The sequence below is a fragment of the Paralichthys olivaceus genome, chromosome 23 (genome assembly GCF_024713975.1).
Source record: "Paralichthys olivaceus isolate ysfri-2021 chromosome 23, ASM2471397v2, whole genome shotgun sequence".
Classification (NCBI taxonomy): domain Eukaryota; kingdom Metazoa; phylum Chordata; class Actinopteri; order Pleuronectiformes; family Paralichthyidae; genus Paralichthys; species Paralichthys olivaceus.
In genome coordinates, this window is record NC_091115.1 from 6859750 (window position 1) to 6886698 (window position 26949).

Genomic DNA, 26949 nt, shown 5'->3' on the forward strand with positions numbered 1-26949 from the left:
GTGAACACAGGTTATATTAGCCGAGTCTGAATGAGAACCCAGTGCACCCATGCCAATGAGTGCCCACTTTATTTTAGTGGAGATATTAAGAGTTAATATAAATACAGTCACACTCTCCGACACTCTTTCAGTGCACTCGTCTGACATTTCATTCGGGTTCAAATTAATTGGCAGCAAGTGAAACCTCTTTTTTAATTTTATAGAGGACAAGAGATTAATAGTTCATGAAAATATTGGTTATTTGATAATGGACCCTGCTGGGGAACTGAACCTTCCCTTAAAAACATAAACTGTAATCTGTGCAAACCTTTTGATGTGATAATTCTTGTAAAAATGACAATGCAGAGACTGGATCAGAGCTCCTCATATTTCCCAGACAGATCTAACTGGATCATTCCTGCACCTTCGTAATCAGTTTTTCTGCTGATTTAATTAGAACTAGAAAGCATTCAGAAGAGCTCAAACCTCCACCATAGAGAAAGTGATAATAAATTCCTGGATCCGCCCCTTTGTCCTGATCCGTGCCATAATGTATTACCATACAGCGGCTATAAAAAGCCTATACCCCCAATGAAACACATTTAAATCCAATAAATCTTGTTTGCACCAAATTGCAAACACTCATAGATATCACTCCCCTAAATATGCCGTTTTTTTATTTATCTTTTTTAACAAGACTCATGCATTATTCAGTGAGAAATGGGTGAAAATGTAAAATTAAAAAAACACTTTATGTCACAATGTTATTAAAAGATATAGAAATCCTGGATCCCTTCTTTCTTGGTCTATATCCAAGTTTTGTGGACATCAGTAGTTTTTTTGTAATCTTGCTGACAGACAAACAAAACGGAGAGGGGTGAAAACACAACCTCCTCAATGGATGTGAAAATCTGAGTTTGCTGCCTAATTATTACATGAATCAAAAAAGACCCAAGCAGAGAAGCTTTGACTGCCTAAAACAAAGCCTCTTTTATGTACACTCAAAAGCACCCGAGCCAAAACCTCATTAATGCCAAGTCAATACAAATTACCAGCAATTTGAATATTTCAAGAAAAGTAGACACGCTGAAAGTTTTGGGAAGCGGCCAAGGTTTCCCAGGGAAGGTATAAGGATAATGTGGAGGCGAGATGGATGGATGTTTCACTAGGGGGGCATTTTGGTTGGCTGTCTGTCACTACACCAGCAGCAGCAGCGAGTAAATGTTATTAATGGAGAGTAAAGCCGGCACAAATCACTATGAGTTATAACTCGGTGAATGGGAGATGTTCATGTGACGAAGAGAAGAGCTGTGAGCGGCGAAAGGAATCTTTCCCTCCTCCTACCTCATGTGTAAACATGGACTGACAAGAAAAAGGAAGCTTTCAGAAATGGACGAACAACATACGTTCCCCAACATGAAATTTACAGCTCTGACCTTGTCACCTCTTCTGTTGCTCAATCTCCAAATGCACCACATCTCCTACCACTCACACACTCATTGCACTCCCAGCAGAGGCCTTCCTAATCCATATTGTCTGTCCTTTAAGACCTCACTTCTCATTTCCCCTCAGGGTCGAATCAGACACGCGCACACGGCTGATGAAGAGTTGGGAGAAACAGCGGGGAGCAAACACATGGATGTACAGAGCAAACCCCTGAAAAACACCTGTGTGTTTCATTTTGGGAGGACGAGGATAGTGCCCCATTTTCATTAAGTCGGTCGTCAGTCACAGATAATTGAATTAGGGGTCTACAGAGTGTTTAAAGTACAGAGTTGAAGTATTAAATGTGCAAGGTCATCCTGCTGTTACACACAAACTGACGCAGAGTGGGAACACATTCACACAAATTTGCTCCTCAGACTTTTCCAGTGACTACTCGACTGAACAGGCAGAGAAAAACAGAACATAAGAGACAAGCAATCACTCTTCAGATCAATGAGGTTTTTCTCGTTTTTTTAAATTGGATTTAAAACACATTCCCTTTTATTCTAATGTCCTGGTCATTCAAGCATTTCTCCACTTTTAAATCAGCTCTTTCTTTCTGTCTGAGAGATTTAAAATTTGATTCAAAAGCTCCTACATACATATATATATATATCTATATATATAAAAAAAGAACAGAGGAACAAGGATCTGTTTTTGAAATGCAAAAAAGGAAAAGGAATACGAGTTCAACAAGTCCAATTTGATGTAAATTAAAAGGAACTGCTCACAGATCAGTGGCGCATGCTAATAACTTTGCAGCGTGTAGTGGGAACCTGTGTGGAGTGTCTTTATGAAAGATCTAGTGAAAGGAGGTGGAAATGAAAAGGCACTTTCAATGTGGCTGATCACAAACGGGGTGAATGAGAACATAAAGCTCCAGGAGCAAGCCAGACCACTGCATGTGCTGTAAAGTGCTTAAGTGTTGCCTGCTAGTCTGCAGTGCTATAAAATATAGTGTGCAATAATGCAAGACCATTGTTTCTTACAAGTGGTACATTGGTTGGAGTTTCCATAGCAACAAGCCTTGACTTTAAATTGAAGTGAACATAGGCAGAACTAGGTGTGTATGTATCCAAATACAAACACACACACACCTCTAAGTGTTTGTCCAAATGCAATTCAGCATGCCCCGACACAAATGCAGAGTTAAGCGCTTGCACACACATAGGCACACGCAGGCAAACTTAAAACAATCTGCTAGGAGCGGTGCTGGGAATGAGCTACGTGGTGGCCTATTACACTGAGGTCAGATGAGATTCAGCAGGCAACAGGAGAGGGGAAGGCGGACGAGGCCAGAGAGAACATCCCTGACAGAAAACAAGACGTTCCTCTTAAATGGTTCAGGATCAGTGGACTGAGACCTGTGCTTCCCAAGTCTGTGCTCTGTGCCGTGTGTGTGTCTGCAGGAGTCGACGTGAGCGCTTTTAAAATGTTAGCGGTCCGCTAGGGCAGGTGTGAAATTGTTTGTGTATGTATGGGTGTGTGTTTAACCATGACTCATGTGAGGTTTAAAGCAGCAGAGTATCTGTTTTCATGGTCTGAGGCAGGTGTGTTTCCAGTCTTAGTCTTTACTGTGTTTCACACCTGGTTGACTGTCTGACTATCAACACCCTGGGAACGCATTCAAAACATGTTCTCTGCTGCCTTCACTGTCAATTCCTAATGCAAAACACCAACTGCATGTAACACTAAAAGCGACTAAAGACTAATCCAATCCACATCAAGAAGTGGAGAGGGAAGATGGAAAACTTTTTGTTCATCCTACCTGGTTTACCTGCAGTAAAGATGTATTACTGTTCACATGTGTGGTTTATATTTAAGTTTAAATGGTTTACTGATACATTATATTTATTATTCATCGTATACATACATTACATGTTGGCTTTTTCAGAGGTCTGTGAAGCAATCAACACAATCTTCAGACCACAGTTCAAAACTTCAAAATAAAACCTCTACAATTCAGCTCAATATAAAGCATTACAGCAACAATAAGCATGTTGAGCTTTTGTTGTTGAGGAAGTTATTCTATATATGTTGTTGCCATGATGGAGCTCAGCATCCGAACCCAAACTGAAGGAACACTGCCTCACCTGGGGGGTGCCCTTCCTCAGGTCATCAAAAATAAACATCCCAAGTGTATTAGATGAGCGATTCGTGAGACACGCATTCCACATCCAAACAGACAGTTGGTGGAATTAGTAGGAAGATAAAAAAGCTGTAAAGTATGATAAAGAATCAGGGGAAGCAAAGGTTGGACCATTGGAGAGTGGCCAACTTTTACATAACAACTTTGGGGAACTGATTCAAATGGGAATGCTACAACTAAAGAAGAATAAGCAAACATGCACGCTGCTTTAATAAAACTCCTTTGCATAGATATAATACTGCAGGGATTACAAATGACAGCTTTTATCAGCGGTAACAGCAGTAGCTGCATACTGCTGTTTACACTGATCATTTTTGGAAACATTACTCGCGCTTCTTATTATCTTCTGTCAGGCAAATATTATCATTTCAAAAAAGATGGTTTTCATTTTTCCACAGAATTGCTTATTGTTTCCTCTTCAGGCGATACATTTACTGTACCCCCTCCCTTTTCATTTCCCTCCTCATTTACTATTCATTTACTATTTGGTTTTCTCCATTTATTTTACTGAGCTTTGGCAACTTACTCTTGAGGGGATCGTTCTCCACTCTCAGGAAGCCATGATACTTTAATAGAGTATCTCCATATCTCCATACTTTACCTCGGCTGGAACTCCTGGGCCAGGATTTCGCCTCTCTGATAAGCATGGTCAGCTATCTGAGTGGTGGACCTCTTGACGATCTGTTTCAGTTCAGGTTCCAGACGCTCCATTATGGCTTTGATAGTCTCTGGGATTTTCTTCAACTTGGCCAGAGCCTGAAGGAAAAAGAACATCACAAACATTTTATTTAAGTTACAGCATAGATCAGTAAGGCGGGTGTGACGTTAAAAGGTTTTAATAAAGTTATAATAAAGAGTGAGCAGTAGTCAGTGAGGTTCATGTACCTTGATGAGGATTCCCATAAACTCAGCACTGTTCTCCTCTGGATCCACTTCAGGGAGGTCAGCTTGGTTCAGCTCTCGCCCGTCCTCACGCACTAAAGAAGAAATACAAATACAGAAATATACATATAGAGGATGTACACACAGACAAAAGTTAGCACTTAAGTGGTAATACAACATTTACAAGCACAGAAATCAAATTATTTTAACATTGGACAAATATTTAATGATAATGATGAAGAGACATTATGCTTTTTTGCCTTTGCGATCACTTAGAGACCTGATATGGTGTCTTGAGTCATTTTTCTCTGGAGACACAAATCAAAGATCTTGAAAACACGTCCTGTCACCTCGACAAAGATTTCAAATGTGCAGTATTGTATTGTGGCACAAATTATATGGCAAACATAAAAAGATCACTTAGTTTTCATTGAGACTTTCTTTGTCACCTATTCAGCAGTTTAATATAGTTTCTTTCTTACTTATGTTACTATATTAACATCGTGCATATTTCTAATTAAAACTCTCACACTTGCACCTATCCTATTATCACCCCCCTGCACGCACGCACGCACGCACGCACGCACGCACGCACACACACACACACACACACACACACACACACACACACACACACACACACACACACACACACACACACACACACACACACACACACACACACACACACACACACACACACACACACACCTCATGCTCTCGCCATATGACTTAGCCACATTAGCGGCTAAATTGAGAGTGGCAGCATGGAGTGATGCTCTAATTTCCATTAGATGGGGCCTCCCAATTCCCCATCAAAGCGCGTTAAGAGAGTTAATGTTTATGGCAAGTTAATGGACTTTGGGCGTACTTCCTCTTTTCCCCATTCCAACTATACTGTTTGTGTAATAATTATGACAATTACTAGCTACAAATGAGGTGCTCAAATGCTATTAAACAAAATGGCAAAGCTAGGCCGCTGATGGAAGCTGGCTGCTGTGTCGTGACCACGGTTGTTAGTGTGGCGGTATATTGGCACTTACCGCCCGGTGGTAGCTAATTGCCACAGTTTTCTCCACGTAATGTTGGTAAAAATGTGGTTTAGCTTGAACTTTTAGGACGGCATGGTGGGCGAATTGAATGGTAATTTATTATGTATTAATGGTGTTATACTTGCTTTTGTTTGGGTGTTTGTGTGCCACAGGTCATGGCATGCACAGATGTGTTGTTAAAGGTACATAAGTGAAACGATGAAAGAGATAAAGATGGAGGTAGACAGGTAGAAACACAGCAGTATGATTTAACAATTGTAAGGCAGAGAAATGTTGGCCACATTCTACCTTTTTTTCAGAGCCAATTCACATGCTTACGCACAGTATGTGAATAAGTTAAAATGTCTGTGGACGCTGAGTGGTATTTACAGTATGATTGCCTGGTATCCACTGAGCTAAAAACGAAACGGTGAGTCACTAATTTATAATGCCAAGAGTGGGTGGTTTATAAAAAAAAGTGCCAGGCTTAAGATGAAAACTCAGAAACACTAAGGGAACACCAAGTTATTGCAGGATTAACTTTTTTCATTATCTCCTTGTTTGTCTTGCTCTGTGCCTGGAGGGAATACGGCGGCGACGCTATACGACCGAGCGAGAATTCACACAATCCTGAGTAAAATTACAGTCTGCATTACCAGCCTCTGTTAGAAGCACTGGCTACTGGTTTGAGTGTAATGAATGCTTTTCGCCTGCTGCGATGACAGAGATGCTGGGTGACTAATGGTACAGCTGGGGGGGCAAGATGATTATAATTTTAGTGAGGGAAACGTATACTATGATCATAGTTGAAGATGTTATGACATTTATGACATATACTGCGAGGGAAGATATCTGGGTGTATGTATGTCTGTGTGCAAAGTTGTATGTGTGTATAAGTGCAATGAGGCATCAGTGGTGTGTTGTCTGTTAAGTGTGTGAATCCAGTAATGGTGTGTGTGTGTGTGTGTGTGTGTGTGTGTGTGTGTGTGTGTGTGTGTGCGCCAGAGAGAAGGGAATACACACCCATAATGACATGCAAATGGTTGTAAGACAAAGTGATGCTAATGACTTCATTATCACCAAGAATATCAGCAGAGTGAAAATAACATTGCTAACAGAAATCCACACACTTTGTTATCCATAGACAACACTACTTTACTGATATGTTTATCTCTATAGTTATCTTATGTATGGCATTTTAATGAAGAGCAAACTTTTTAAGCTATTGGCTTTCATGAAATTTCCCCTTGTTTTTGTTTTTTTGTTTTTCCATCACTATCATGAGCTGCTTTCAGCCCAACTCTCTGTGAGAACGCTCCGGGCTTTCTCCTGAGTTTCCCCAGCCAGTGCTCCAGTGAAGGATCTGGATAATGTACGAATGAGCCCATGTGAGAACACAGAAGGAGAGAGAGAAAGAGCCCGTTCAAGACTTTTCTAGCATAGGACAGACCCAAAAATGAAAAAGACATAAATAATGCAAATATCTCAGGGCGGTGCCATACTTGTAGAAGCGGAGTTAAAATGTGACGTCCTGCCCCTGCCTCACCTAAATGCAGATTTCTAGGTTGTTGTGAACGCATCTGAGTGGAGAATTTCCTGCTGAATTGTTCGTGTGTGAAAGACAAACTCCAGAGAAAGTCTGGACCCTATTGTGCGAACATTCTCTGGAGGTCGTGTCTGAAAACGGTTATGTTAACTGCAAAGCCAGCACCAATTTTTGTCTATTATGTTTTCTTACATCTCACATCTAAAATGATTGAAAGTCTGTACCACTGCTGGATCCAGGTGTGCTGTACTGTGATGAATCCAAAAGCTTGCGGGGGGTGGACAGACTGCTGACATCCAACACAGGCATGGGAGATGTGTCTTTGGCAGCAGACCTGGGAAGGAAAATAAAATCTAGGGGTTATCAAAAATAAAAGAAGTCAACTTATTTCATATGATGTTTTCTGTCTTGTATAAGAAAACATTTTTTACATACACGAACATATCCACCAACCTGCTCTTCTCTAACAAAAACAATCTACTGTAAAAAAAAATCCTTGCATTTGTGGGTGGGATTGGTGCTGCTTTCCAATGAGCCATTTATCAAGCCTCAAGCTTGAGGTGGAAGCAATCCAGGTCCTTTAAGTTAGGCGTTATAAACACAGTGTGCCTGCTAAGTGAGTGGGGTGTATGGAGGCTGGCTTGTTGTTAGAGGCAACCCAATACAGGGAGGCCAGGACCTGTCACTGGCTGACCCTCAGTAATAAATCATACCTCACCAACCCACCGCCACCATAATTACTGCACCACACACACAAGTGAAAACAACACTTAAGCTGAACGTTTTACAAAGAACACAAGAGCATCAACAGTGTGTTTAAAGCCATTGTGCCACATTATGCCCAATAAGTTATTCTGCTAGTGGCTGCAAAACTGTGGATGCTACATTCTGTCGTCTTATTTATTTACTGCCAGTAATTGGAAGTAAACATTGTCTCCTAGATTTCTAACAACGGTTTGCTCCCTAAAAAAAGAAAAACCCAAACCATTATCACAATGTGTGCAGTTTGATTTGTCAGATTTTCTTATTGTAACACCTATCATGACTCAAAGTGCATGTTCCTAATTCCATGTGAGCAAATTAGTGCTGTTTGTGTCTTTACAGCAAGTGATTCAGGGTGTTTTGATCTGTTTCTTTGCAACCTCACAGCACAAAGTACAAACATGAAGAAGTCGAGCAACAAGTGAGACAGGGTCTAATTGTTTTTGTCAGGAATTGGCTGGGTTTGCATAAAGTAAATAACTGGCAAGTTGCACTCAGTTGTCCCGGCAGTGGAATAACTTATAATGAAGGCACATCTATACAGTCTTTGAAGGCTGCATTTCTGTTGACTACAAAATAGCAAACAATAAAAGGTTTTTTATTCTTCAGACACAAACAAACTAACTGACTAAAATATATATATTTTTATAACAAGCTATGACTTTTTTCAACTCCACTTTCTCTAGCAATCTTACACTGTTGTATGAGGTATATCAGTGATAATACTGAAACAAAAAAAAAATCTATTGTGTGTTTGTGGAGCCATAAAGGAATATCTGCAGCTTTGTTGAAGCTATTAGGGAAGTTCATAAAAGAAATTAAATGTGATGAAATTAAATCCCTAGTCCCAATTTACAGCACCCTAAAGTTAGACTGTAGAGTCAGTTTATAACCAACAGTCACGGTACTGTGCCTGCACAAAAACAGAAGCAATAATAAAACACTGATCACATATTATATCATGTACAATCAAGTAAAAAAAAACACTCAAGAGTTTGATAATACTGAGAGAACAGCAACATCAAATTATAACTAGATTATATTAGGAATTGTTCTTACCCTGGGAGGCGAACGGCATTTTTGTCCTTGTTCTTGTGTCCCAGGCGACTTGTGGACTTGATGTAGAGGTGTCGGTGCAGCTCATCAATGAGCACAAGGTGGATGTTGAGTTTCTTGCTGTGGAGCTCCAACCGCAGATCTCCGAGCCCCTCCACCTGCAGCAAGGGGCCCTCCAAGGACTCCACGGCTGTCACCTGTATATGATAATATGATATGAATTAATTACACAAACAACATCTACTTAAATACTATGACCGTTCTACCTGTCTTCTACCTGCCTTCCTTCCTCGATACTACTACAAACTCCACACTACAAATATAGACCAATCATCTAGTGCAAAAGAAAACTCTCGTCCCACTTCTCTGTGGCCACTTCTCCGCTGTGTGTGATGCATCTGCCCACAATAACCAAACAGCAAAATAATCTAACTTTCCTCCTAAACTGTCTTCACTACCATCAGTCAAGTTTTTTTCTTCTTCAAGATTCCTCTCTTAATGACGCCTGCACATGAAGCTTCTCCATCTTCAAAAACATGAACAATACAACAAAACAACACTCCGTCCGAATTTACAACGCCTCATTACAATCTAAACAAATGAATGTACAAATGTATTTATGTTTTTCATCTAATTTTTTTAATTTATTGAATCTTATTATTTTATCTTCATTCAACCAACAAATATAAACATGAAAAAAAAAAAAAAAAAAACCTGCTCTAAAGTCTGTTCATGCACTCCTTAGTCACGCTCTATATTTTTTCTCTAAAATTCACCCAGCCTGCCTCCCTCCTTTCCCTCTTTTCTCGGGTTTCATTAGCAGGAGTAGCAGCGGTTGCAGATTGTTTGCAATTAATAAATCCTCACACCATTAAATAAAATGCGCCTGTCTCTGTGTGTATATTTATGTGTATGAATGTGTTTTTCTGGGTGTATTTCAAGAGCACTAATGGCCAGATGATAGCGCTGCGCAGGATATTTGTACGACCGGCCAGGGCAGGCCAGGGGGGAAATGGGCAATGGGGGGAAATGGGTACTGGAGGGAGGGTTGGGAGGGCATGGGTCAAGTGTGTGTTGATGCAAAGGAGAGTCACATTAGTGACAAGATGAGCTAATGCGCTGCGTGATCACCCCCTTTGGCTTAATAGAATAACTTGGAATGCCTTTAAGGATTTGCGTATTCGGTGTGTGTGTCTCTCTGTATGATTATATGTGTGACTGTAAATCATTTAACACTTATGTGTCTGTGTGTGGGGGGCTATCTCATTACCATTTGCTGGGATGACAGAGGAAGGCTGGTTAACATCATTAGGCGGCCAGGCTTGTCGGTGTAATGAGGTATATAAAGCCTCTACTGAATTTGCTTTGGAGTTGCTTGTGAGAAATGGAGATAAGGACAAAGAGGGTGATGAGGAGGAGAGGAGAGGAGAGGAGAGGAGAGGAGAGGAGAGGAGAGGAGAGGAGAGGAGAGGTTTCAGGAACCAAAGCTGGTCTTATTTTAACCAACTCCATGGGTTTTAAAACTGCCATTCAATAGCAGAGATCATAGTCTTACTTCTATACCCACTGCTCTGTGAGCATAGACTTTGTGATTCTGTCCCAGCTGAAAGATGAACTATGAGAAATAAATCTGAGATAAAAACCTTTGCGGTTTTTATGTTGCCTGTTTAAAATCAATGAAGCAAATTAAATGACATGTTAATGAAATGAAATAAAAATACACCAAATTCTCTAGCAATGATTTTCAGTGTCAGTTTGACTCATTTTAGTTCACAAAGTGTGTTTATTACTTCATATCTAAAGTATTAGAAATCAATGTGTAATGGTTGGTGGAATCATACATATACAAATTATGTTATTTCAAGGATGTCATTTTGCCTTTTATAATGACAAATAGCATTATCTACTCGGGCAGAAGTGTAGGTTATTTAAAATGGACTCTTTATACATTATTTATTCATGAACTGCTTGTCACCAAAGCAAAAGGTAGAACGAAAGCATCCAACAGCATTTTGATAAGTACAGGCACAAAAAACTGCTTTCAAGTCTGGTTTTTAACATACCTATGAAAATCCTCCATCCTCAACACAGAGGCGGAGCATCCGACTGGCTTTGATCCTTCCACATACTTTCAAAACACACTGATCCGGCTGAGCACAGGTTGAATGAAGTTCCACTTATTTCAATGCCCACAAAGATGATTTTCATGGTCCTTAGGATACAGCATCATCCCTCTTTTTACCCCTCATCCTCAGATAACCCTATTCTAGCAAAGTAATTATGACCAAAGTCTGGAGGAAGATGTGTAGGAGTGACAGAGGAAGGGATAGAGGGAAAGGGAAGGAACAGAGAGACTACAGTGTTTGGTCATTTAGTCCTCAATATCATCCTCCAGCTCCCCTGCCGAGCGTACTGCAAAACACACATCAAAAGGAGAGGTGTACACGCATGCATCCACACCTGCAGTGCCCTTAGATGATGCTTGCTTGCTTGAAGTAAAAGAGTTCCACGTACTGGACTCAAATAGGATTCTTTAAAAGGATGAAAGGCACCCAACTAGAAATCAATCTCAGCAGCAGGACTTCATAAACACAGGTGTTTATGTATGTGTGCTGCACACAATTGGTCTCAGAAGCACCCTATCAGTTTTGCCTCATTTATATGCTGAGTGTCAATATGTTTTCTCAGAACATCAGCAACAAGACAACTTTCCTCACTTTCTTTACCCCACATACCATCCAACCAGACAGTCAAAAACAATCTATTAGTTCCTCACTCTGTCTGTTTGCCTCTCTGTCTAACAGGAATAATATACACATCAAGACAGAATGCTTCTGTACAGCCAATCCTCTGGCAATCAGTCTACTCACCAGCATATCTGTGGCACGAAGGTAGTGTTTGCTCGCCATGTAGGTCTCCAGCCGCTGAGGCACCTGCTTGATGCTTTCAATTTCATCCAGCAGCTGGAGGACATGCTTGTGCTCAATGCCTTCAATCCACAGCTTCCTCAGCTCGTCCCTTTTGCAGTGAAGAAGCATCTTACAGGAGAGGAGGTTCTCCTTAACCTGCAGGGCAGAGCGAGTTGAAGTCATGACACCGAGCCTGGTCCTGAGGCACAGTTTAGTTACTGTAGTTCTTCAGAATAAAAGCATTTTAGAGGTGTGGCACAAACTGTTTCAGATAAGTAATTCAGTTTAATACTCAGGATTGTCAGCGTTTATGACTTATTTGGTTATTAAGAGATTGGGCGACAGCAAAATACCTAATAACAAACAATATTTCAACTTAATTACATTTCCAACTTAATTAAAATTAACTCAGTGTAGGGTATCTGAAAAGTTTGTGTTTTCACTGGCAGATTGAACCTCAGGTTTAAGATAGGAACATTGCTGAAGGTTTTTCACAAACATTTTTCAGATAAGACATTTTGACAAGTCACAGTAAGAAAAACAAAGATGTAAATTGGTGATGGTTGAATTCCACTGAGCTGCTTTGGTTTCAAGGACCAGGTAGCTGCTGGTTTACTGTCACATGCTTCTGGGAATCTTTATTATTGTTAATGATATTTCAACCCCTGTGCTTTTCCTACTACGACAAGGCAAATATCTGATCTAAAAAGTTAAGAGACCCTTTTAGTGAATCAAGAGAGTAACACTTTTTCAACCCTTCTGGTTCATTTGAGCCATGTTTTGAATCAAACTCTGCTTTCTACCTGTTTGATCTTGTTGCGGGAGCTGGTGATGCGCTCTGTGATGCTCTGGTAGGTCCTGATGGCAGTGGTGAGCTCTGCATAATGCTGAACAATCAGCTCGTCGAGATCCCTGTCACATGTTTCAAAGGCCTCTTCCAGACGCCCCTTCTCCGTCTCCCTGTCCTCCACATCGTCGCTGCTGGACAGGGTCCTGCATCAGGGAGAAGAGGATAAGAAGAAGAAGTGGGACTCAATCTAAAAACTAAGTGAACATGATATGTAAGGATGAGGTTCATCAGTACAGTACAACACTTTGGATGGCATCACACAGTGCAGGTTACATGACAACATGAACAGGTAGGATCATGCAATAACAAATGGATGAAACAGCAGCATTATTGGTGGTGTCGTTCAATAATGAATGTTTTTACAAACTTAACAGATATCACTTGTTTGATGCTCCCAGATGCAAAACAGTACCTTTGTATTTACTTCTATGTAGTTCAAATAGCAAACTAGAACTGAGAAGTTTGGATCGCATACTTCATGGTCACTTTCCGTTTCATAATTCCAGGCAGCCATTCAAACCGTTAGTGACTTAGAGTGATGAATAGATCCATGTCCGGACACAATCAACAAAACATTTGTTCTACATTACAATAGTTTTATTGCAGCTGTTGCTAAGCGACACCTCTCAAGTATTTGAGTTTATCATCAAACGACCAATAATTGAACTAATTAATAAGACACACCTCGTGACCAAGTGAGATTTAACAGTTTTCTTCTTCTCAATGTGGAAATAAAGCTAATGCTATCATTAACCGACATGAGATAAGGGTATCAAACACTAAACGTGCTTTCATTTCTTTCATATACTTGACAGGACAGGAAGGATGAAGCTAACTTTTAGCATAAGAGCTAGCTGACATTTCGTCTCCGTGTCGAAATGCGACAACACTTAACCGGCTGTCCGACCTGTCGCAGCCGTGTTAGCTGTCGTAGAGGAAGCAAAGCTCACCTTATGACGGAGATGAGGAGACCAGAGGGGTCTTTGTTTTTGCTAACAGCACTCCTGTACCTCCCTGTGTCAGCTGCCATCTTTGCTCCAGCTGCGGCACCCAAACAGGAAGTGAGAAGCGCGAGGTTACACCGCGGAACTCTGGGAGTTGTGGTTTAAGGAGGAGGAGCGTCACTCTGCAGCGGTGATGCACTTTTACTGTGACTGCTGCAGCCACAGACGTGAGGGGCCTGGTCTGAATCTCTGAATACAGTGTTATAGATAATAGATCCGTGGTAAAACAGCAATTTAACTAAAAACTTGCACATTATAGAATCATAAGTCTGTATGTGTAGGATACGGTGGCCCTGGAGTACAAATCATGACATCAAATCCCAAAACCATCCAAAATAAAAACAATACATCCAAAAGCAGATAAGAAAACATAATGGTGAATAAGAAGGAGGATAATGAAACACAACAGCAAATGAAAAAAGAAAACACAACTGCGAATAAAAAAAACAAATCGCAAAATACATTTTGTCAGCATTTCACACATCTGCTATCTGAGACAATTCCTGTTGAGAGTGTAAGTGTCAATGTTGTTTTATTTTGTTATTTGTGATTTGCACATCTTGGCCACCGTAGTATGACTATTTCTTATTACAGGCCTATGGAAATAGAAATCATTTCAAAATATTCCATTTCTCATTGGTCATCCTCAAGAACAGAGATCTGTCTCATCTGGATGCTAAATTGTTTGCCTCAAGCATGTGGTGCACTATGTTGTATTGTGACACAAATTCATAGAAGTTCTATAATGACGATATGTCAGTGTAATGCTGTAATGTTTTACATGCAACACAAATATCAATAGAAAAGGGGTTTTAACTGTAACACTTCCAGTCCTGAGACAGTTAAAGCCAAGGTGGAGCAGAGGAGAAGGGAGAGAAAGAGTGCGTGTCAGTGAGTTAATAGCCTCCCCCATTTGGAACATATAGTGTTGGATTTGGCGGGGCTCTCCTGTGCTGTATCTCTGACAATCTCTGCTGTACCGATGAGAATGAGCGAGGGCATTGATTCTGGAGCAAAAAGAGGTCGATTCCCAGCAGCCCGGGCCCTGATTGATGCACTGGTGGACCGGGGAGATAACATTGTGGGTGATCTTTGTGTCTCTCCCCCCAAAAATAAAAAAAAGAGAAATGGAACAATCCCTGTGTCATGCAGGAGCCACAGTTTTTCTTTTGACGGCACCTATAGCTTCCCAGGCCCAAGTTTAATTTTGAAGTTCTTATCGCCTCGCAGCCTCCAGCCCGTGTCCCATCAGTCCAACTAATCTACTGTGATTCTTTCACACAGCACCAAGGTTATTTTCTTCTTGCTGACGCGTGTTTGGACACTAAACTATAGCTTTGACTGACTGGCCTGTATGTGGAGCATTAAGGGCAATCAGGACTTTGTGAATGCAGATGCTGTATCTCAATTACTTAGTCTTCAATGAAGAAATTCTGACTTTTACAGCATTTTGATTAATGGCGCAGCTACTTTACCAAATTAAAGTTGCACAAAGTTTCAGAACACAATTTGAAACAGCAGATGATATTAATTAAGATGGAGTTCTATTAGCAAAAGTAAACTTTTAAACAGGTGCTTTCCCTCAGATAGGGTTCTCATGATCATTAAATAATTGATGATCTTCGTCTTAGGAACATTTTTTGATGTCATTTTGAGGTTGTGATTAATTGAGTGAGTCACTGTGGATATATTCTAATAGCTTTAATAATTATTGTCAGAGAAATACAACAGAAAGATAAAAAGATTGTGTAAACACAGTATTTTAACCTCTCCAGTAACACAAACTTTGGAAACTTGTTACAACATTTTTAATCAAACAGTTACTTTTTATGTTACAATGAGAACATTTGCCTTCTAGGAAAAGGCTGGGGACTCAAACAGTGTGATGCTGTAACAATTAGTCACTAATTGTTGGAATTATATTTAGAAGTATCAATTGGCTCTCAAAAAATGTTATAAATAGGAATAAATAACAGAATTACATTTTAAAATATGGGTGGGATGGTTTGAGCCAAGGTGAAGGTTGGAAAATGTTGTAAATGTAACTTTTTATATAAAAGCATAAATAAACATATAACTACACAAGTATGTATGTATATGGGTAAAGATATGTGTGCAAATGGAAATCAGTATGTATGCTAGTGTAGTCTACTATCACATTTACGCAAGGATGTGTTTGCATGGATATTATAATCCACACATTGATCTTTATTTTAATCTTTGTTGTAAAAATAGCGATTAGGTCATTATGGGAATTATTATTCAGTTTCTTGTTTGTGTCACTTTCACCTTTTTAATAAAAAAAACGTCTCCTCTTGGTGATTGTGAAAAACTAATATTCTACTTGTTTCCATGGAAATGTGTTTAAGGGTAACATCAGAGCATTGAATCTACTATTTACCTTATGGTTTTTATCACCTCATCTGTAACCGGATCACACAGAACACATGTCTTGTTTGTGCATCTCACCTGCGTTAGGAAACAGGACCTCCAGACTCTGTTTATACTCCAATTTTCACCACGTTCCTTTTACAATGATTCAGCTGGTATCTATACAGCTTTCAAATTTGTAGAAACGACACAGAGAGAATAAAACAAGATGATTTATGGGTGTCTCAAGGCAAAAGTAAAACTTCAAGCCACAAAGCAACATCGATAAAGTTTGAGTGGACAAAACAACATGAGAAAACATACATCAGCTGTTAAACTATTGTTCAATTTGACCACATTTATGTCTTGTACTGGAGAGCCTCATCCTGTAGGACAAGATGTTATCTTTGAGTTGTTTTGAGGAAGCTGTTTTCTCAGCCAACAAAATCGAATTTCTTTTTGCGCCACAGGGAATTCTAAAGCTACAATTGTCAACAGATTCACCTAATTGTGTAAAAAAATATAAATAAGATCATGGTCAGCAATGATGCAAATTATTTTCACATTATTACAAGTGGCAGTATCATATGAGAGTAATGCACAGGGACACTCAGTTTGCAGCAATCCTCACTCCCATCACCAGATCACCCAGCAGTGTAATTGCTTTCAACGTCAGGTTTAATAATTCTCCTGTTTACTTTAATACAGCTGTCATAAACAACAAGCAGGGCCCTACAGCCCCCCCCCCCCCCCCCCCCCTGCCATTCATTAGTCTCTCTGTTCTATAAGCACTGTATTCAATACAGCCTGAGGCGCTTTCAAAGACTTCCCTCAGGGCACTGGTGCACAATCTAGCGCTTTATTGCGTAATCTTTTCACAGTAGAGGTGAAGGCAAACCCCTTGGGGGACTGTGTCCATGACAATGGGATAAAATATGATTTGTCTGAATGGGTACACATCATCTCAGAGAACAAAAGAAAATGAAGATTTTTTAAAACTCAGGATCTGAGAAAATACTGTGTGTATTTTACTGTTATGAATGATTACACCTACATGAATACATCAAAATACATATAGTGTAGTCTGTTGAGTTTTCTCCAGGTATAACTCATGTCACCGTACTCCCAGTGACTGAAATCCTCTGTATGTAATTCATTATAAAGTTCTGCATCAGATACAGCTACGTGTTTCATTTTGCTCATATTTGCTAGCCTTAGTTTGTTATTAGAATGTGTATTTAATCAAGGTTTTTATTGTGTAAAAGATTTGAATGTGGGTCCACACACAACCAGAATGAATTCTTAAAAAGGGTTTTTATTGAATTATGTTTGCACAGCATTTGAAACTTACGCAGTGGAGAGGACATAAAAACACAAAGATCAACAGAAAAGTGCATTAGAAAAAACTGTATTGGGTTATTCTTTGCGTATAATATATCAAGTTTAGAAGACAGTTCTTATGAACTGTCAGTCCTTATAATATCCTCTCTGCTTGAGACATATCAAATTTCCAGCCACTGTATGAGGCTGTATGAGTTTCTGAAATAGCTATTGTATTATATAAAGTATTATAAAAGAAAAAAGAAAAGTTATGATGAAATCAGAATTCTCTCTGCACATTTACAGCTGAACTTTTCCCATCTAATTTTCAATCAATATGCTGGAGATGAATGTTCAACATGTAAATTTGACCTTTCTGAGCTCATGTGATTCACAAATATTATAAAAGTGCATTTTATCAACATATTTTCATACAAATTTTAATATTGCGAGCATCTCATTTTAATTGTTTTGTAAACCACTCATCATTTATTGGACACCTCATCGCTGCAGCAATTTTTCCCCCCATTCGTTCGCTTAGGGCACCACTAAGACTTGGTATTGTGTTTCACTGTGGTGATAACAGTATATTACATAAAATAACTGGTAATAGCAGAAACACTAATTAACGGAGATGTCTGCAAAATGTATATCACTGTTGATTAAATAGTTCACTGACTTGTCTCAGGAGAGGAGCTGGTGAAGGAAGACAAGGTTAAGATCTGCTTCTTGGAGAGAGTGATAAGTACAGGGTCGTGTGGTCCTGCTGATCGTACCATCTCATCTGCCTGTTATTTCCCCCACTGTTTTTTATTGGCTTGTCTGTGTTGTCCTCTAGGCTTTGCTCCTGCACCCCCCCTCTTCCTACATTTCATCTATCTTCTGTCTTCGACTTTCTTCGATGTAAGTTCTGCTTCAATATAATATAATATAATATAATATAATATAATATAATATAATATAATATAATATAATATAATACATGTATTATAATAGACTGACAATGTCAAACACATTGCATAGACCTGTCACTCTCTCTCTCCAATGCACAAATGTAGACCAATGAAAATCGCTGACGTACGGACGTGCGGCCCTTCTGTCCAATGAGCTGGCTCGTTCTTGCGTTTCGTCATGCTACGGAAGTGCTGGCTCTGAAGCTCGGTCGTGTGGGCCCCTGTCAACGCTGCCTGACTCCCATCGCTGCCGAACCGTGGAGGAACCTCCCTGGATGTGTTTGTCTCACATCTCATGTAGATTGGTTGTCGCTGTGTGACAAGCTGCGGTCTGACAATGGGAGCGAACAACAGCACCCGCCGTGTGTCGTTTGAGTCGGACGAGAACGAGAATATAACGGTGGTGAAGGGCATACGGGTGAGTGACATTACACAGACCGGTGTGCTGCAAACAGCTGCAAACAGCTGCTGCACCACTGCTCGAGTCCAGGGCCACAGGGGGATGAGTCAGGCTGTAGAATGCTATGCTAACCAGAATGCTAAAATGAGCTTTTATCTAAGACTAGCTATGCTACATTGAAGCAGCCTGTGTATTGAGTCTGAAGGGTACACACCAGGCTAAGCTAACGCAGTGAAGGTTTACTTTCTTTAACTAAGTGTGCGCGCGCGTGTGTGTGTGTGTGTGAGAGAGAGTGTGAGAGAGAGAGTGAGAGAGAGAGTGAGTGAGAGAGCTTTACACACAGTGAACTTTTCAATGTGTTTTTTGGGGAGTGTTGACACTGACGTCACCAGCCTCGTGGTCTCCTCTCAGTCCCCCTGAGTATGAATGAAAGTCTTCCTGCACAGGATGGTGACAGTTTCCTGTTTAGACAATCGCCTCATCTCCCAACCTCTTTCTCACTTTACCAGGAACACTTTTCTCTTTTTGATTAGTAATGGATATAAATTGTGGATTTATGATATTGATTCATGTCACATACTTGTTCTCAGTTACATGCGGCATCCATTGCACCTGTTGCACTTGAACTGAACTTGAAGTTTCAAGTTTGTTAATGTTATTCTCATGAAGGTTTGTTTTAAAGGTGGTAACAAGTGCGTGGACGATGTTATTGAAATAGAGTGAGTGTAACGTGGGAGCTGTGGCCGTGTCTGCATGCCACTGTCAGCTCATGTTAAATATAGATTGAGAGGCTTTAGCTGATCAGAGTGGAGGAGTTTACTTGGCAGGACTCCTGTCTATCAATACTCGAGCCAACAGAGAGAGGCGAACTTAGCTTTCCAGTGAGGTGTAATCCTGTTCATGCAAATTTATGTAAACAGATTGAAAATTAAGCCTTATTTACTCCCTGGTTTGGAAACAGTATCTAGTTTTCCATAACTTCATCCAGTGAGGAGTGACTTTGTTCAGGTACAGAATTCTGCCTCTCTGAAACTCACTTATCCACATACCATGTCTCCTTTGTTTAAACTGTACACAAACAGAAACAACAAAATAAAAAGACAAGGTGTGGTTTTATCAGGCGTTACGTGCTGTAACTATTTATGCATGGATTAAACCCTGACTGATTTAAGGGTTGGCTCATATTACTGGCCGACATGAGCCTTTCATTTATGTTGCGTATATGGGATTGATCTTACTTCAGTTCATATTCAACTTTTAAGTTGTCAGTTTGCCAGAAAATTGATAATATTGTTCCACGTAGCTTTAACTCCCTGATATCGGTATCAGGCCCAAAAATCCATATTGGTTTGGCTCTAATCTAAATAAACAAATTCAATTTACTGTTTTAAGTATTTAAGTAAGTTCCTCTAAAACTTTTCTTTCACTCTCCTGCAGCTTTCTGAGAATGTCCTCAACCGCATGAGGGAACCCGCAGCTCCTCCCAAAAAACAACAACGTGCTCCCATTCCACCACCTCCCTTGGAGCCGACACTCACTTCCTCTCCTCTCCTGCGGCCAGTGCCTCCCCCCTTTGATCCGATCACCTCCTTGCCTCCTCTCCCTCCTCTTGTAGAACCTGTTGCCCCTCCAACTCCTCCTCCGCCAGCTCCACCTGTCCAAGAGACTGCACCTACACCACCACCACCACCACCACCTCCTTCTCAACCTCCTGCAGAACAGGTAGCAGCCCCTACCATAGCTGACATGTTGCTCTCATCCTCATCTTTGCCTACATTGCTCTCAGCTCCCCCTGCTCCTGCTCCCTGCCCTGCTTCAGCTGCTGTGGAAGAGATCGCTGTGCTTGCGCCTCCTCCCCTTGTAATTGAACCCTCTTCTCCTCCTCCCATAAATCAGCCCATTGCTGCTTCTCCTCCTGTAATGGAACCTATTGCTCCTCCACATGTGATTGAATCCATTGCTCCTGCATTTGTATCTGAGCCCATACCATGTCCTCCCCCTGTCGAGATGGAACCCATCGCTGCTGCTCCCCCTCCTCCAGAATCTGAACCCCTCTCTTCCCCTCCTATTCTCGAGCCTGCGCCCACCCTGATGCCACCTGCGCCTCCAGGGGACACATTGTCCCTGCAGCCTGCTGAGCCACTTGCTTCGCCTCCCATGCCAGAGTTTACTGCTCCTTGTGAACCAGTTGCACCTCCTCTTCAGCTCCCAGTAGAGCCAGTATCCCCTGCTCCAGTCCCAGAGCCTGTGGCAGTGCCTGAGTCGAGTCCAATCCCACCACCTCCTCCTCCACCAGCCGGTGAGTTTTTACTGCATTCTAGCAGATGTGACCCCCGCAACACCTGGATAAACTTGTGTCTTGTTCCTTCAGGAGTCAGGAGTTCATAATTTTTTATTAAAAAACTGAAGGAATGAATTGTTCTTGGTAATTGCTCAATTTATCCTGAAATGTGTTGGGCATGGTTAATTAGAAAGCAAAGGTTAGGAAGAATGAACTGTCCAAGGATTTAAGTCCAGCTATATTGAATTTTAATATTGTTTATTTTATGGGTGTTTAAGCCACCCTAAGCTTTTTGTCTCCCAACTTTTTCGTGCAGATTGTAATTAGTCTTCATTTAAAAAATGGGCCTCACAGTAGCTTTGGTCACATTGTGATTCATTGCCATCCCCTAACTGCTAATGAAATGATTAATTCTTTCATGTAATAGTGTTAATAAATTGATGCTGTAATTAGTGGCCTTCCATTCCGCCTCGTCACTGTGGAGCTCAAGCTGTCATGGTAACCTTCTTCTCCCTGAGGTTTGTGAGAGCATTCAACCTCGGCAGCAGCTTCTACCATTGTTGTATATGGGTGCTATTTTTATTCTCAGCATTTAATTCCCTTTTCAGTTAAGCAGCCATAATCAGTGTTTTATTAAAAAGATTATATGTGAGAGAAATAATTAAATTAATATTCCACGAAGACTTATCAACCAACTCTGCAGATGCTGTCAGTTTTACAATTCTTCACTATTTTGGTTCACTCTCCACTCACTCATCAGTGGCGACAAAGTTTTCGATTAGATAGTGAACATGTTGAAGCATCAGATGCATAAGAGTCACAAATTTCCATCAGAAGTTGATGAAGTCCATAATCTGACCTAAGGGGACAGTGACTTCGACTCCAAATGAATTTCTAATCCTGTAAAGAGTCAAACATGCACACAAACTCTCTTCCCACTTATCTATTGAAGCAAACTTTTAGCATCCCTGTCTTTTTCGTGTGGGTGCACGTCCCTTATCTCTTGACACATCCAGCAGAGGACTTTTGAATGTTACCTATTCATTACACAGTACAGAATGGGGCGTGGGTGCAAGTTCCTTAGAAGGTGGCATCCAGGGTGTGGGCAGGCTCCCCCATCCTTGACTGGGCTCAATCAGTAAGGTAATTAAAAAAAGGCCAACTTATGCCACGCCACACTGACTCCGGTGATTAAAACGACACCTCCGCACTTTCACACAGCAAAACACCAGGCCTCATTAAGGGCCGGCTGGAGATGGTGTTTGGGTTGGTGTATTGTGTATAAAACTTTTTATGTGGCCACTGGGCTTTGATGATATGACACCGAATTTGCTTGAAGTTTGTTTAAGCACATCAAAAATACAACTGGACTATGAAAGTTTCAGTGTGTAGTGTAGTGACCTCTAGCAGTGAAGATACAGATTGCAACCCATTGCCTCATCCCTCTCTTCCATGCATGAAGGGGAACCTACAGTGTTTTCTGGTAATGTTAAAAGGTGAAAGGCCCTCTTTAGACTCCATCTATTGTAGAAACATGGCAGTGTAACATAGCAGACTTTATGGAAGTGGACCTGCTCCAAATATAGATATAAAGGGCTAATATGTGGGTAACAAATATTATTTTAAACAATTATTCGTAGTTTCAGGTGATTTATTTGCGAATGACATTGATTGACATTTTCTACCAATAAATCTTCTAAATTCTACACACTGAACCTTTTTATTTAAAGTTTTTCTTTGTTACAAAACAAAAACCACGTCCCTCTAAATGTGCATTTTAGCTTAGTATCAACAATCACCTCTATCCATACTAACAAGCTTGAAAACCCACTGTAGTATTATAAAATGCAGAATTTAACCGTGCAACAGCTGCTAGCAGAGACATCAAGGTCAGCACTGCATGTATTTCATTGCAGTCACTCTTGGTAATCCAGGCTGATGCCACTTGTTTCCTTTCAAAAAGGGTCGGGTGACATGAGCTTGACAAACCTGCGAAGGATATGTGCTGATTCTTACGTGTGTCTGTGTCATCATTTCAAAAGCCTGGAAAAGTCTGCTGTAGTATGTACACCAGAAGTAAGCAGAGCAAAAACTTAACCATGTCTGAGTGGATGTAGCCTTTGTTTTCTATTAACTCTGCTGTCAAATAAATATTACAGATTTACAGATTGAAAAGATACATTTAACTGTATCCCACTTAATTTTGTTAAAGGTTAGGAATGTGTTGAGTGTAGCTATTAAGGGAAACTGCCTTCTGCTGTCACAGCAACAAATCTACTGATCTATTAAAAGGTTAGTTATGAAAATAAGTCCTAAATGGTCTGTTGGAGGTCATGAACTTGTCTTTCGGTCACAACCACAATTTTCATTTCTGTTGTCTCACTGCAGTTTCAATTTAGCTGCAAGTTTGGGGCTGACCTTTGCCAGCCATCGGCCCACATTTGTCCCACCACAGTAATGTACGTTGACATTTACTGAGGTACTTTAAATATACCTTCCTTGCAAGGTCACCTCATAGCTAAAATGTACCAAACTCACCGTGTGTTATGAAGGAGTGGAAAAAAATTTAATTCGGACGATTGATCAAGCATGCTCTTGTTAAAGAAGTAGAGGAAAAAGGTACGATGAATGTGAATGTGAATCTAGTTAAAAACTTGCAAAGTTCAGCCCGATCCTTAAAGGGTACGACCTTAATGAGGCAGACATTGATTATGTGTGTCCACGAGAGCTGGGTATCGAGTGAAGCACTCAGCAGGTTGGCTGTCTCTAAATCATGGCCTGAGTCAGTATGTGTGCTGATTACACCATAGTCAAGGTTGAACCTCCTACACCTTCTCCAATGTGCTATAAATATTCATATGGCATAGCCCACACACTGCGCTGGACTAATAGTCTGCTTAAAGTTGTCTCCCAGATGCAGCATAAAGAACGGAGGAACATGCAGAGACAAAAGGGAGAGATGTGGGTGACTTGGTGTGTGTGGACATATATGTGAGTGTGAAACTTGTGAAAAGGATTGCTGGGTTTTTGAAGCCAACCTTTCTTGTTATCTTGTGAAAATGTGAAATGATCTGTCAGGTCCTATTCTATAACATGGGATTGAATTAACAGGAAATGTGTGTGAATAAAAGAGAAAATCAGAAATGGCACCTGCCTGCCAGGGCTGGCAGCTTTCTCCCGGCGCTTTTTTTTCCTATTTGAACATAGTGAAAGGTGTGCGGTGACTCGACTAAGTGCAAGCTAGAAACGTGAGGAAGTGGTAATGTTACAGATTATGCCCTCCACGCGGGTCCTGGGGTTAATGAAACTTCTGATGAGAAACGCAATTTGCCATCGTCTATTATCTCCACTGCCAATAGTCTTTGCACCACCGCCTTTCCTCCTCTATGGGTTTTTCCACAGGGGTGTAGTGATTGGTGTAAAAGGAGAGGAGGGGGACACGTCTAAAGAGATGATGAGTTTTTAATCTTTTTAACATTTATGTGTCCTACTCAGGATTGACATGGGCTCTGTCGATCTGGAATTGTCTCTGACCCCAACCAGCCTCTCTCGAGGACCCCAGACAGTGTTTATCATATCAGAACCTGTTCTCCAGCTGACCCTGTGGGCCTGCGAGCTGTCTGAATTCTGTCTCTGCAGGGCTGAAGAGGATGTGGTGATAAATGAGCAGTTACTTAGTCTTGTCTGAACTTGGAGGGTTTTAACATTTTTACATTTCATAGCACAAGCTGCTAGGGGGTACATATTTTCAATGTAAGTCTGAGAAAGTTTAAAGGACAGTTGATGCTGAAAGGTGAATCTATCTGATGGAAAACATCAGGGCTTGACCTCTTGATTAAAGTGGCACCTGAGCTAGGTGTCCAGTACACAGTGTGTCCATCTACTAAAAAGATCTATGGGAGTAACAGTCCGTAAGTAAAAGGTTTTCATCGCAGAGACTCTGAACTGTTGCCTTAGCTGCTTGTCTCATAATGGCCCAAAGCTACTAAAGTACTGTTTGCAGTCATAATCACCAGTTTAAATGTGGGATGATGTGACATTAGCCTGTCAGTTCTGTACAGTTATAGTTTATGTTTTGGCCAAGGGCAGCAGAACAAGCGGTGAGCACAACATTAACATATCTTCACCTTTTGTCCACATTTTGTTGAAAGTGTTTGCAAACATTTATAGTTTCACAAACTGAGCAGCCATGGAAGCAATATTCCTCTTCAGCCATGTTTCTGGTCACCTGAAAAATGTTTGCCCAACATCAAATACAGCCTTACCAATGTGGATTATTTAAGGCCAATTCAGAAATTAGGGAATAAAACTATTTCCTATACCAATATACTAGCTAATAAATATGTGTAACTATAACCTTTACCATAAATAACTAAAATAAAGAAATACTGCATTAGCAGAGTGTTTTCACTGAGAACAACTTCCCGCAGCATCTGAAAATGACGCAGACACTCAGGTGACAAGTGAATGCATTATCAGCGACACAAGATGATCACAGCCCAGCACCTGATGTTAACATATATTTCTGATGTAAAGTCTTGTTCTTCGACAGGTTGCCAGACTGCTGTGGTTCTAAACAGAGTTGTAATTAGACTCTCCACTGAAGTGCGATCAATGTTGCTTCTGAGTGCTGTCAAACATGATGGATATTATTTTCTCACACTCCGGACAGAGGTTGACAGCAGCCTCTGTCTTTACGAATACACTGCGCAGCAAAGAGTTGTCAACTGTCAATCACCACCTGTGTTTGCACTAGTGTTTCTTCTGAAGCGCTGTCATACAGGCCCTCCCTCTACCTGATGCTTATGCATTTCACTTCATTTGAATTTGTTGTCACTTAGCGAGTTCTTGATATTTGTCCTTTGGAGCAAGAGAAGAAAGGGAAGTAGAGGGTGAAAATCAGAAACAATGAAGTATTTTAACTGTATTTCTGCACTTGTATCTCTTGAGAGCAAATTATTAACAGTGAGTGTGTTAAAGGAGCTGAAGGACGTTGGAGGACCTGTTAATGAGCAGAGATTTGATGTGTCCACAACCTTTAATTAACCAGGAACAGTCTTTAGATTAAAATCTCTTTTTCAAACGAGACCTGGCCAAGATGGGACATATGTTCTAATTGCAGAAATGTCTGTTTGTGGAACGCCTATCGCAAACAGGCTTCATCTTATCAACTGCACACTTTGCATGTGTATTCGTTTGGGCCCAAGGAAGTGATGTGTTCAATTTGGTTCAGTTTGGACACATGATACATTCAATATTAATAACCTTTAGATAAACAGGGACTTATCAATGCAAGTGACGACAACAGGTGTGTTCACAACACAAACTGATTCTCCAGATACCACGTACAAGCTTCACAGAACATTGACTCAAGGTGAGCAGCTCTTTGTGCAGCATGTGGTGGCGAGGCTTCAGGATTCTGTGGACTGAGTCCTGCAGTCACGGCTTAATTACTGCAGGTCACTTATACAGTTTCTGAAAGAAAGCTGCAACTCGCATTCAAACAGCCCATTCCTAACAGGCAGGTTTCTAACGGCCACTGCACTAGTACTATTTAATGAGCAGAGATTTAATGTATCCATAACCTTAATTTAACCAGGAAATGCCTTGAGATATTGAGACCGTGCCAAGAACTCACATGAAAGAAATAAAGCATATCAAAACAGACAAGGAACAATTAAAGAAAATGGACCATGTCAAAAACAGATAAAAAGCAGCAGTTACATGAGACAAAATCCTGCGCAGGGACTCTCTTCAGTTCCTCAGCTTTCTATCACAACTTTGAATTCTCCCAGGGAGACAAAATCATTAAGCTGGGAGAGTTCTGGAGGTTATTCCATGACCAGGGAGCAAAGCCAGAGAAAGCTGCTCCACTAACTTCAGACTTAAATCCTTGGTACCTGGCAGAGAAGCCATTTTGTGGAGTGAAAATTATTTTAAATATTAGCATATTAACTGTGGAACGCTCTGGG

The 26949-nt window shown here is 40.7% G+C and overlaps 2 protein-coding genes across 10 annotated transcripts in view; one reads left to right on the plus strand and one right to left on the minus strand.

Annotated features, from left to right (window-relative positions):
- The window catches only part of exoc4 (exocyst complex component 4), a 107178-nt gene extending 93414 nt beyond the window's left edge, over positions 1-13764 (minus strand). The window contains exons 1-7 of one of the 2 annotated variants that reach the window (XM_069519330.1): positions 13600-13764; positions 12603-12792; positions 11761-11955; positions 8894-9087; positions 7297-7406; positions 4499-4590; positions 4215-4369 (exon numbers count right to left, since the gene is read on the minus strand). In XM_069519330.1, the coding sequence (XP_069375431.1) occupies positions 4215-4369; positions 4499-4590; positions 7297-7406; positions 8894-9087; positions 11761-11955; positions 12603-12792; positions 13600-13679 (1016 nt within the window). In that variant the 5' untranslated portion in view covers positions 13680-13764. The remainder of the gene's footprint in view (positions 1-4214; positions 4370-4498; positions 4591-7296; positions 7407-8893; positions 9088-11760; positions 11956-12602; positions 12793-13599) is intronic. The other variant, XM_069519329.1, reaches the window with a different exon arrangement.
- A 4697-nt stretch (positions 13765-18461) lies between these two features.
- Positions 18462-26949, plus strand: part of chchd3a (coiled-coil-helix-coiled-coil-helix domain containing 3a) — a 62154-nt gene continuing 53666 nt past the window's right edge. For 4 of the 8 annotated variants that reach the window (XM_069519800.1, XM_069519801.1, XM_020092462.2 and 1 more), the window contains exons 1-2: positions 18462-18714; positions 20134-20995. In XM_069519800.1, the coding sequence (XP_069375901.1) occupies positions 18634-18714; positions 20134-20995 (943 nt within the window). In that variant the 5' untranslated portion in view covers positions 18462-18633. The remainder of the gene's footprint in view (positions 18715-20133; positions 20996-26949) is intronic. The other 4 variants (XM_069519803.1, XM_020092467.2, XM_069519804.1 and 1 more) reach the window with 2 other exon arrangements.